At 39.5% G+C, this 12512-nt stretch overlaps 1 protein-coding gene across 1 annotated transcript; it reads right to left on the bottom strand.

The window, feature by feature from the left end:
- Nucleotides 1-9060: 9060 nt before the first annotated feature.
- Nucleotides 9061-11899, bottom strand: LOC147893797 (putative pentatricopeptide repeat-containing protein At3g15130). The gene is made up of 2 exons (XM_087386362.1): nt 11731-11899; nt 9061-11641 (listed from the first exon to the last, which is right to left on the bottom strand). Exon 2 carries the CDS (start codon nt 11599-11601, stop codon nt 9061-9063), a length of 2541 nt encoding a protein of 846 aa, XP_087242488.1. The 5' UTR covers nt 11602-11641; nt 11731-11899.
- Nucleotides 11900-12512: the final 613 nt, after the last annotated feature.

Raw genomic sequence — 12512 nt, 5'->3', positions numbered from 1 at the left:
CTCCTCCGCGATCTTCCCGTCCACAACCACCCCATCAATGATCACATCAACAATCTGAACAACCAAATTGTCTTCAACCCCGACGTCAGTCCGATTCAGTTCCAAGACCACATCCGCGTCCACAATCTCCATGGGCATCACCTCCGCACTTATGAGGATATGCATGCCACTTATTTTTGGAAGTATTGCACATGCCTCATGTGCCTCACATCATGATAGCTGGACCGCTATGCCATCCTCCAGTCAGTCCTCACCACCAACCTCCTCCAACGCGGCTGACCCCAGGATGGATAAGCAATAAGAACGGGGGCATGTTAACACCCACAAACTACAGCCGTTGAATGCAGGGTAATCAGTGAGTAAGGGTGACTAAGCCAAATGATCTACCTCTATAGACAAGCTCAAGGGGTTTTGATCCCCAAATACACCACAAGCAATGTGCACACAGAAGGAGTATAGCTCAAACTCAAGGAGTTTGATCCCCAAATACCCAAAGTTCACTCCAAAGTCCAAGGATTCAAGGATTCCAGGCATAGGTTGTATGTTCTAGCTACCACCACTAGGAACAAGGAGATGCACACTTTAGGTCCACGTCCACGAAAGTACACGGAGCACAAGCAACGTGCACTTTTCAGCTCCACATCCATGGAAATAGCCATGCCAATGGAAATAGCCATAAAGGAGTATAGCTCAAATTCAGGTAGTTTGATCCCCAAATATCCCGAGACAAGGTTACCATTGAGTGTCTCGCCGAAGCTAAGCCTCGCCACTCCAGGTTTTGAGCCTCATGCATGGGGTTCGAACCACAAATAGGTTAAGGTGTGAGGGCGCTTAGGGAGTTTGATCCCCAAATCACCTAAGCCTAGGAGGCACGAGCTAACACAAGCACTATTTGAGAGCCAGTTAGGAACACCTCCTAAAGCTAGGCTTATCCTAAGCACTTTAATATTGTTAACACAAGCGCTATTTCCACTAGTAGGGAGAGATGGTAAGAATAGCAATATGCCTTGGTACCCTACAGGCCCAAGAGCCCTTGGTTGTAAAGAGAGGGAGAGTGCTAAAAAGGAAAAGTTTTGGCCCTCCCTTCAAAAGGTGACTTGTATAAAAGACCAAATGGTTGACTTTGGTCTTTATTGTTGTTTGCACCAAGTTGAATACAAGCTCCCTCTTCTCACATGATATAGAGGGCTTATACATAGTGACCCCCTCGAGCTTTGTAATATATAAGGTGTGTGGCATTTGGCATTTGGCTACTTTTCTCTCATCTGCCGAGCATCTGTCCCTACTTTGCTACTTGGCTCCATGCACCCTCCTCCAGCTCTCATCTTCCCCTACTCTACTTTGCTCCATGCTCCCTCCCCACTCATCTGCTCCACTGCTCACCCACTCTTTTCACCATGCCTATTACTACTATCACCCCTTGATGCAACGTGATCCCAATCTTGTCTGCCTTCTCATATAAGGTCATTGTGTTACACTTGTTAGGACTTGAAATGCTTGCTCTTGTGGAATGTCTTAGTTCCCTCGGTCAATTCCCCTCATAGCTACATGTTACCACCTTGGATGTCATGCACACCTATGGCCTCTATATGGCTGTGCTCTATGGATTCCCTAGAGATGTTGACGAAGGGTTAAGGATTTTCATAGTAAAGTACTCTCATCTTGGTGGGAGGGCCATAGTCTGAGTCCTGCATTCGTGCAATGTGCACAGTCTTCGGCCTCTCCATCGTCTCCTCCATTGGCTCCCCAAAAAATTTGAATGTAGCAAGTTGGGCTGGCGGTAATACTGAGTTGTACAAATATGATCTTGCTCAATGAGGCTCATAACCACTCAGTAATGGTTGGATGTAATCTTTTGGTCTCTAAGGCTCTCAACGATCTTTTGGCTCACTAGATGTAAACTTTTGGTCTCTATGGCTCTCAAAAATTATTGAGTTTGTACAATTGTAATCTCTTTTGTTCAATTTGAGGCTCTCAATATAAACTATTTTTAATTTTTATGTAAACCACTCAGCAATAGCTGAGTGTGGTTATGCTCGTTAGATGTAATCTTTTGGCCTTTAAGGCTCTCAACAATTGTTGAGTTTTTATAAATGTACGACCTTCTGATCAATTTTAACTCTCAGTATAAATTATTGTTAATTTTTATATAACATGTTATTGGATGTAGATGCAATCTCTTTTGCTCAATTTTTACTCGATGATCTAGATGGAACCACCAGTCACCGCGGTGACTCAAAATACTTTTGCCCTCATTGAGGATTTATTGCAACAAGTTCCAAAATATCAGTAAAGTAGGACTACATTTTCCTTGATTTAGGACCAAAATAGTGCTAAAATAGCTCCAATAACCCACCGCGGTGGTTGCATAGAGATACATCTAGAAAAATACAATTAAAAATTTTGAAAATGCAATTGGCGATATGGCCCTTGAGGGGTCTCATCTAGGGGAAAGGGCCATATCGACATGCATTATACAAGATCCAAGATGCCATTGGGCAGATATGGCATGTCGATATGTCCCTTGCCCCTAAAGAGGACGCCTCAAGGACCATATTGACAATTGCATTTTTCCTTGGCTGCACAAGGAAATGCATTTTCCTTGGTGCACTAATATATAACTCCAAGAACCAACGCGATGGTTGTCATAGATCTCCTTCTATTTGCAGCAGGGTGGTCATCATAGATCTCCTTCTATAATAAGTAAAAATAGGTAACTCCATAACTCCAAGAACCGACGTGGTGGTCACTCCAAGCCAACCTTGAATTTTCATGATCTGCATATGCATGTTGTCCGATGACAGGTGGCAAAGCTATTGCAAAAAGCTGGGTGATGACAGGTGGTCAAAGCAAAGACTGCGCTATGCAAAGAAGGGTAGAGCTATTGTGTGTTGAGCTATGCGATGTTTATAATGATAGATTGCATCTCATTATTATGCTAAGAACCAGTGCGGTGGTCGCTCTAAGCCAACCTTGAATTTTCATGATATGTGCTACTCGGTTATTACAGGTGGCAAAGCTGGGCAAAAGGCTACACGATGACAGGTGGTCAGGCTAGAGACTACGCTGCACGATGTAGTCAGGCTAGAGATTGTGTTGTGTGAAGCAGGGTAGATCTTCCATGGATCGAGTTTTGCTATGTTCAGAATAAATAGACTGCGTCTCACTATTACACAAGCATGGTCTCATGACGTTGAGAAAATTTTCGATGAGAGCACGGTTCCTTTCCAAATTTAAAATGTAACCCAGGAGCGCATCGTGTTGCGACCCCAAAATGGCCCAAAAAATAGTTCCAAGGTTGGCTACACCTAAGCAAACGTTGACCTTTTTTGTATCGCTTGCAATCATTTGCAAGTAGTGTCAAATGAGTCCTTGTACAATAATATATAGAAAAAATGTTTTACCAGTGCTAGCACCACTAGTGAGGAATAGATGGATTGTGTTGTTTTCTTCCACTCTCTTATAGAGCAAAATGTTATCGTGAAGCATGCACTATTGGAAGTTCATCTTCCTTATGTTAGCATGATAGTTCTAGTTTGGCATAAATCTATATGTCTTATGGATGTTGTAATTCACATTCATAACATTACTGTGATCAAATAAATTCTTCGAATCCAATGTTCACCACGGAGGAACTTAACTCGCAAAGTAGTAGCTCTAATCGCAGTAAAGTTTTCCTAGTAGCTCTAGCCACAGCAAACAAAATCAACCGCAATATTTCTTGTTTCTTTTTGTATAACACAAGTAAAAGTCACCAAACTATTCTAGAATCATCCATGCAACAATCTTAATAGGTTTTTGCAAAGTCTTCATAACATTATTGTGATCAAAGACCCCAACCAACATCCTTTAATCAAATAGATAGAAATACAAACACGAAGCACTTCCCAAACACTCAACTAAAACGTTGAAAATCATAGACTACCAATCTTGAAACTCAAACTGCATCTACCTTCACACTCAGACTGTCTACCAATCACCAGCTAAAATAGAAAAAAAGGCCAATCGAAACAGCATCTGCCATCACACTTACACAAACTCAGCATCTGGAAGACTCGACTTAAGACCCAAAAAATGGAACGCATCCACATGCATGAGCAATAAGACTAAGTTGGAACATGGATGTATCATGTGCCACACTAACAAGCCTCAGAATGAGAAAGTGATGACCATGCTTGACTACCACCACTAACAACAAACTAGAAAAGCAAAGAATAAACTAGAAAGGAAATGGAAACCACATAGTAATTATTACCGACTTTCCAACCTTGAAACTTTGTCTACACATTAGCAAATGATTATAATGACCATCTTTGAGACTCGGTAAAAGCTTAAACTTCCCCAAAGAAAGCAAAAAATGGCATTGAAACACTTAGGCTTTTGCCTCTGGTTACGCCAAAAAAAACAATATCAGTAGCAAAGAATGTAAACATACTTGTTATTTTTCATCTAAAAATTACTTATGTTTGGATAAAATTTGTTTACAAGACTTGTAAAAGATTGCAACTTACATACATGTTAATAGTGAGTGCATGAGGGAAGCAACGAGGAGCAAGAGGAGGAGATTACGGAGCATCACATAATCAAAACGTCTTTGCCTATTGTTTTTTAGCCATACAAGATACAAGGATACCCTCTCGCCTATAGAGATGCAGAGATATCAACCCCTCAAACAAGGATGATGTGTACCCTTTTCCACCACAAAAGGGATGAAATATTTTTGTTTATGATTTTTTGTCAACAATAGTACTACGTACATTTTAGGTTAGCACACATGTGTAATCATACTTTGTTCTTGTTTGTAAAAAAATGGCCTTGTGCTTGTTTGTTATGCATGTGTAGTGATTGTTTGTGTGTGTGGTTACATGCCCACATGTTTATGTATATGTACGAGATATGCACACACTCATATAATTGTGCATTTGCAAGGGGGGGGGATGGGGGTCAAGTGTGCATGTCCATGCACAATCATCAATGTGTATTTGTCATAATAAGATGTATTTGCATGTGCTTATAGGCATGCATGTACTTGTGCATGCATGTGTATGCTACATGTGTGCATGTGTACACAAATGTGATGTGTGTTTAGTTTTATGCTTTTTATTATTAAAAGTTATTCTTTTGCGTGTTTGTAAGCATATAAACCATCATATGCAGTGAGACTTGCTTCAATGCCATAAGGCTTTTGAAATGAACATAAGCATATTTGTACAACATTGAGAGGTTAAGAAAGTACTACCTTTGCATAATTGTTGATCTGATGATGCTTCTACTTTAAAAGAAAAGACAGGAATGGGTTGCACCTCTACTTAACATGAGAGAAAATTGTAACATGAATTGAAGAGTATGAATTAAAGGCCTAGAAACTCAACATGGCATTCATCTTCGTTCATAGATGGGGCGCTCTTCCACAATACATGGAGAGAAAAATACCCTAGAAAACCTTGCTCTTATGAGACTCAAATAAAGTAGAACCTTGCTATTATGAGCAAAATACCCAAGAAAACCTTGCTATTATGAGATTCAAATAAAGTAGAACAACACCACCCCTTCACCTAGTCCTAAAACTTGAATTTTCAATCAAATTGTAGATCATTAAAAAACGTGGTTTTGCCTTATTTGAATGGTTGTTATTATAATCATTAAAAAAGAAAACACTCTAGACTTCAAAATATTATATAGGATGACCCAATTATCTTAGGTAAATGAATTAAAACAAGTAACCTAATCTCCCATTGTTCACTGTACCCAAACCGCTTTCACTTTCTCTTACCCCCACATGTAATAGCCTAGACAATTTAGCTACCTTCTAGAAATGAGTCTAACCCCAACAAGTAAGTGGAATCAAATGGTCCTTTGAAGATTCTTGTTTTAATACAAACTTAATCCATTTTTAAAAGCTAAAGCAGGCATTTCTTTAAAAAAGGAACAAAATCTTGCATGTTAATCTAATGTTGAGATTTGATTCGCACATAGGTTGTTGCTTAATTTTATCTTAGGGATTGGATATGGAAGGTACAAATTGAATAACTTGGATTGAATTTGATTGTAACCCATACTTAAATCTCACCTAGCTACTTTCAAATCCTATCCGAGTACATGCAAACCCAATCATAGGGATTGGATTTATACCCATTTGTAGTACAATGTGGTATGAGGGATCGGATTTGAGCATGAGTTGCATGCAAATCTAATCTTAATGTTTAAATTTGCATCCATGTACAAGATTGTCATTCACATACATCCAAACCTAATACCCTAGATTAGATTTGCTTACAAGTGTGTGTGATTGGAATCACACACTTTTGCAATAAAATCCAAATCCTAAGGGTATCAGATTTCCTGTCGTTATAAGGTCATCTAGTCCACCGACAAATCATGTGCTATAGATACATTAGTCATACCATATTGAAAAACATTGTCAAAAGGTTGATGCATTTTTCAAAATGTTATAGGCCATATGTACGCTACTATAAAGATTTCAAAACTGTTTATATTCATATTATCAAAAAGCCTAGTAAATACTATACAATTTTATATATTTACAAGTGGAAAAAAAAAGAATAAAAGTCCAACTATATGTAACCGGGGGAGCTAATATGATTTGGAAGAGAAGGTGAATACAAAAACACCACATAGGGATTCAACTAAGGCAAGGGAAAGGTGGGAACTCAAAGGAACTTTGGCATCAACATCCTTGTCCCTTCCTCTACATTAGCAGGAGATCATGCATGTTGGAAAAGCTTCTAACCACCTCCTGTGGAGAATTTTAGCACCAATGAAGACATGTTTCTTGATGCACATCCCAGCTCACTAAGTCTTCCGCATTCGTGAAGGCAAGTTGCTTGATGCACATACCAATGAATGGCTCTTCTTCAACCGTGTAGGATTTGATGGAATGTACTCATGAAAGGGTTGATTCTATATTAGTCAAGGCAGCCTATGACAAACAAACCATTTTCCTATGTTAAATACCTTCCAAGACTTTTACATCAGCAATTAAATTGCATCTATGGTTGATAGCAGACTTTTGCAATCCTAATTTCAAAGAATAGCTCTCTAGTAATTTAGTCAATCAAACATGGGGAGAATTACATCACACATTAGAAAATTGATACTTAATTGAACAATTAATTCAAAGCATTCACATTGAAATGTAAAGCATCAATAAACAAAGCTTTTTAGAAATAAAGATAGAAAGGTAACTTGCATTTCATTGGCAATACAATATCCATAGAGGGACAATTACACGTCACAATATACTACCAGTCCTTACACACACATCAAAATGAGGATAGTGGATCATGTTAATACTCAAAAGCTAAACATGATGTGTTAGGATCGGTGTGATACAGTTTAAAAACCCATAATGATATCCACTATCAAAATGGTATCTATCTGTCTAGATCAATCCAGAAAACTCATCAAATAAAAGCATAACAAATTTTGCACTTATTACCTCATACTCTCACCCACAAATGAAATTTTTACCCTCAGGGCCTATTTTTGGTTCAACCGATGTCATCACTAATTAGTGAGATCAGTAGGAAGATTTAACACTAGTTTGGTAGCATAACAGGACGTGTCCTTTTTGAGGTTTTGGCAAAAAATTCGATACTTGATGTAGATGTGTTTTTTGTTGATTTCCTCTCTTGATCTTAAAGTAGACTCATAGGAATATTTTCTAAAAACATAAGGAGCGCAAAAAACAATTACATGTGATTACAAAATGCTCACAAATGTATGGTAACATAGTATTTTACCTAGACAGTACTCAAATTTGAAACTTTATCTAGCATGCGTGAAAATAAAATGATTTCAATAAGCTAGTATTTTTCACAAATGTTTATAAGTATATCAAACACCTGAGAGTGACAAGACTTTGTTAAAAAATCATTTTGGCAAGATTGATTTAGCAATTAACAAGAGTAGTCAGCCTAGCTGGTTCCATTGTAAGTCGGTTTTCATAAATAAGCATCTTTACATACTACTACTACACATAATAGCTTCAAAGTGTCATAAGTTAACTATGACAATATTATATCATAAGGGACGGTCACCACATCACAATAAAGGCTAAAACTAAAAGAGATTAAGTGCTCCTAATTTCAACTACCAGAACATCTTTCCCATTAAACCTCACTTTTATACTTTTGAATTATCTTGCATGTAAGTGTTTTGCATATAATTTTTTTCATTGGTACTAATCATTCATGATTAGAGGCACCCTATAAGTATAATTTAAAGTCTTGACGGTTCTTATGATATCCTTTAACCCTTGGATCTTGAATTTAGTATGAATTATAGCATAATGGACAATTAAAATACGGTTTGAATTTGGTGTTCTAAATGATATTAGGTTCCCTAAAAACTCAGGATACTCCATAATATCATATTGAAGACATATACAAAGTATGGTTCAATTCGGAACTTGTTAGACATATCAAAGAAATTTTGCCTCGCTCTCAACATTCACTGAAATTACATTTGAGGCCATAGATGATTATCTAGCTTCAAAGCAATCTAAACATATGTGTTATAGCTATCCTTAGACTTTAGGACTTAAAAACAATAACAAACCTCACCCTAATTAAGAAGGCCATTTCATCTAAAACCTGAGAAAATAACTTGAAATTTTAGTGTTAGGTTGACCTTAAAACTTTACGTAGAACTCAAAGTAATAGGTGCAAGTTCCAATCCATAATAATTCAAAGTATTTTTTAGCATATAAGCTATTATGGAAAATAATGAAAAGCCCAATATACCTTATCAACGGTTTTGAATAATTCTAAGAAATGGCTAAGTTAATAGGACATAAAAGCGTCCTATTACAGTATTATGTCCTACCAAACTTACCTATATTTGGTTAAACTGATGTCAGCAGCCAGCTGTAACCTGGTAAGAAGCTTTTTAAAGAAAGGCTGCCTAGACACTCCTATAACCATCAACTCTCTAATCTGCATAGTAATGACCGGTCACTATGATACGTCCACTTATTATTCCATGAACCTATGCCTTGACACGTGTGCACACACATCCTCGTATATAGAGCAAACAAATTTACAAATAGCTCTCTTTCACAATTCGAAGGGCAATTTCAGCCATGATGAAGGCTATCACTACATAAGGACGGATAAAAGATGTATATAAACATATCACTGTACCTTTGTATCTTTTCAAACAAAACACCAAAGCAAATATCAATAAAAATGAGCACACTTCACCCCTTAAATAATGAACAAGCCCTCCATGCAAAAGTTTAATGTCTCCCCTTTTGAATTTTGTTACAGCCTTGCAGGCATTATGGCAGTCATTACAGACACTGAAAATGTTTGTGGCCCGGATAGTTAACCCCTCCACTTCATTGACATATCCAAAAGCTAGCAATGATACATCCAAGTCCTTACACCAAGCGTCTTCACTGGACTTAACTGTCCCTACTAATTCCAATTGTGGCACGTACCCTTCCTTCTTCATTGGCTCATTTAATTTCTTTAACACAGCAACAATTTCATTACTTTGTGGAAGGCTTTGCTCTCCAACAATGAACTCAAAAGGCCTCTTGTCAACCTCTATCCAAGCCCTCCCAGGTTTCTTTGGCACACCTGTATTTACCCTAAAATCTTGCATATTGTAGACATGCTGCCACGCGCAAGCATCAGTATATATGTTTGAGATAAGCCCATACCCTGAAGCAAAATCAGGAATCAATTGCAGGATTTCAACAAAACATTGTCTGCCTAGGTCCGTGTATCCATATGTTCTGCAACCAGTGAGCAAGGACACCCATCCCATGGTCTCAGGAGTGGCTGGCATACTTCGAAGTAAATCTTCTGCCTCATTTAAGTGCCCTGCACGGCTAAGAAGGTCTACCATACAATTGTAGTGTGCTACATTAAGTCTGATGCCATGATCCTTTATCATTAATTTGAAATACTTTTGGCCTTCGTCCAAAAAACCAGCATGGCTGCAGGTAGTGAGAAGAGTAGTAAACAACAAAGCATCTGGCTTCAAGCCTTCTTGCTGCATGTCCTCAAGAAATTGCCTAGCCAGCCTGCAGTCGCCACAACGTGCATATCCGGCAATCATTGTACCCCAAGACACTACATCTCGTATTAGCATGTTGCAAAACACTTTTCTGGCCTCCTCTAGGCTCCCACACCTGGCATACATGTCAACAATGGCATTCCCGATGACCAAATCTGATTCCAGTGAGTGTCTGAGTAATTGTTCATGTATCAGTTTGCCTTGTTCAATGGCTCCTATGCTGCTACACGCTTTCAAAGAGCCCAAAAAAATAACTTTGTTTGGTTCAAATCCCTCCTGTTGCATTTCTACAAAAAGTTCAAGAGCAGGAATGCCATGCCCATGCTGGGCATATCCTACGATCATCGCACCCCACGAGGGCAAATATCGACTGGACATTTTGTCAAATACTGTGCGTGCATTCTCTAAGCATCCACATTTTGCATACATGTCAACCAGAGTATTCCCAATAGTAACATCTAATTCAAGTCCACTGTGCTTGATCTGATCATGTATAAGAATGCCCATGTCAATGGCCCCCGTGCTGCCACAAGCTTTCAAGGCGCACAGAAACATCACTTTATCTGGTTTTATTCCCTCCTGTTGCACTCGGCCAAAAAGTTCAAGAGCATAAAGACCATGCCCATTCTCAACGTGTCCCGCAATCATGGCACTCCATGACACCACATCTCGGCTTTGCATTTTGTCAAACACTGTGTGGGCCTCTGCTAAGCTTCCACATTTAGCATACATGTCGATGAGTGTGTTTCCAATACTCTTATCTGACTGAAGTCCAGCTTTAATGATCTGGCGATGTATGAGCCTTCCCTGTTCTATTGCCCGGATATGGCCACAAGCTTTCAAAGTGCCCAAGAAGATAACTCTGCCTGGCTTTATACCATCTTTTTGCAGGTCTTCGAAGAGTTTAAGTGCAAGAAGAGCTTGCCCATGCTGAGCATATCCTGCAATTATCACACCCCATGACACGACATTTCGATTTGGCAATTTGTTGAAAACTTCACGTGCCTCCTCGAGGCACCCACATTTGGCGTACATGTCAACAAGGGTGCTTCCAAGAAACACATCTACTTCTCCTCCATTACAAATGATCCTGTTGTGTACCAACCGGCCCTGTTTTATGTCTCCCATGCTGCTACATGTTTTTAAGATGCATAAAAACGTCACCTTGTCTGGCTGTAGACATTTCTGCTCCATTTCATGATACAATTCAAGAGCCCTCTTACCTTCTCCGAGCTGAGCGTGTGCCGAGATAATTGCATTCCATGTATAGAGGCTTGGTTTCAAGATGTTGCGAAACACTTGATTTGCCTCCAACAGTCGGCCACGTGAAGCGAACAGCCTGATAAGATGGTCCCCAAAAGATGAAGTCGTATGAAGACCCCTGCTGATCATCAGGCATTGCACTCGTTCGCCAGCTGCCAAGTCTTTACTTTTAGTGCAGCCCTGCAGAAGACAGTACAAAATGTCCGTCGATACCGGCGACCCGCGCTTCTCCATGACCTCCACAACATGGATTGCCTCATCTAGCCGACTTTCGGAACGAATCTTGCTCATATGTCGGAAGAGTCCAAAAGCATCATCGCAATCTCCCACGCTTCGCGCAGACAACAGCATGGCATATCAAGAAACTGCAAAATACAATGTGCAGAACCCACGAGCAGAAATGGTGCCTTTATACAATACCAAAAAAGGTTAGTTGGAAGGACTCCACATTCGACACCAGAATCAGCAGCACCGGAGTGTGCTTCAGATTGCGAAAAAGTGGCAAATCTTTCCTTCACCGGAGTGGGCTTTCTATAATCATCAGTCCACACGGCCCTTCCACAGGTATGAATTCTCTGCAGTAGCACAAAATTTGACGGTAGGCACAAAATTTGACGGTAGGCATATCAGAAAAAGACTCGCTATATATGAACAAGATGAATGTTATTCATTAGCCTGCCCTCTTAATTTTTAAAATCATGTAATTATATTCATATTTGTATAAATAATTGAAATGGTCACTCCAATCTTTATCTTTAACCTATTAACCACGGACACGGAAAAAAAAGGAGAGGACAAGTGGCAGCTTAGATGAGAAGAGCCTGCCATGTGTCACAAAGAAAGAGCTCTTGAATGGAGGCTTGGAGGGGGAGGAGGTGGAAAGACAAGAGGGAGGCTTTGGGAAGGAGGTGGAAAGACAAGAGGCAGCTTTAGGGGCAAGGAGGAGATATAAGGTCAATGGAATGGAGGAGATAGAAGGTCAATGGAATGGAGGAGATGGAAGGTCACCTTCTAGAGAAAGGAGGAGATGGAAAGTTAATGGAATCAAAGGAGGAGATGGAAAGTTAATGGAATCAAAGGAGGAGATGGAAGGTCTCAGAGCCATGGGTTAAGACCTAGCCAAAATTTAAGAATCAAAGATCCACCTTCAGATGGGGAGTGGCTGTTCTTGCATTCCCAGATAGAAATAGGTGTATCTTTTT

This window comes from Dipteris shenzhenensis, chromosome 15, assembly GCF_047967505.1.
Source record: "Dipteris shenzhenensis isolate YYH24624 ecotype China chromosome 15, Dip_SZ_1.0, whole genome shotgun sequence".
Lineage (NCBI taxonomy): Eukaryota > Viridiplantae > Streptophyta > Polypodiopsida > Gleicheniales > Dipteridaceae > Dipteris > Dipteris shenzhenensis.
Note: the sequence above shows the minus strand (reverse complement) of the source record. Positions and strands in the feature narration are given on the sequence as shown.

Bases quoted from the DNA above. Each gene is read 5' to 3' on its own strand.
- LOC147893797 (XM_087386362.1), bottom strand. From the start codon at position 11,601: ATGAGCAAGATTCGTTCCGAAAGTCGGCTAGATGAGGCAATCCATGTT.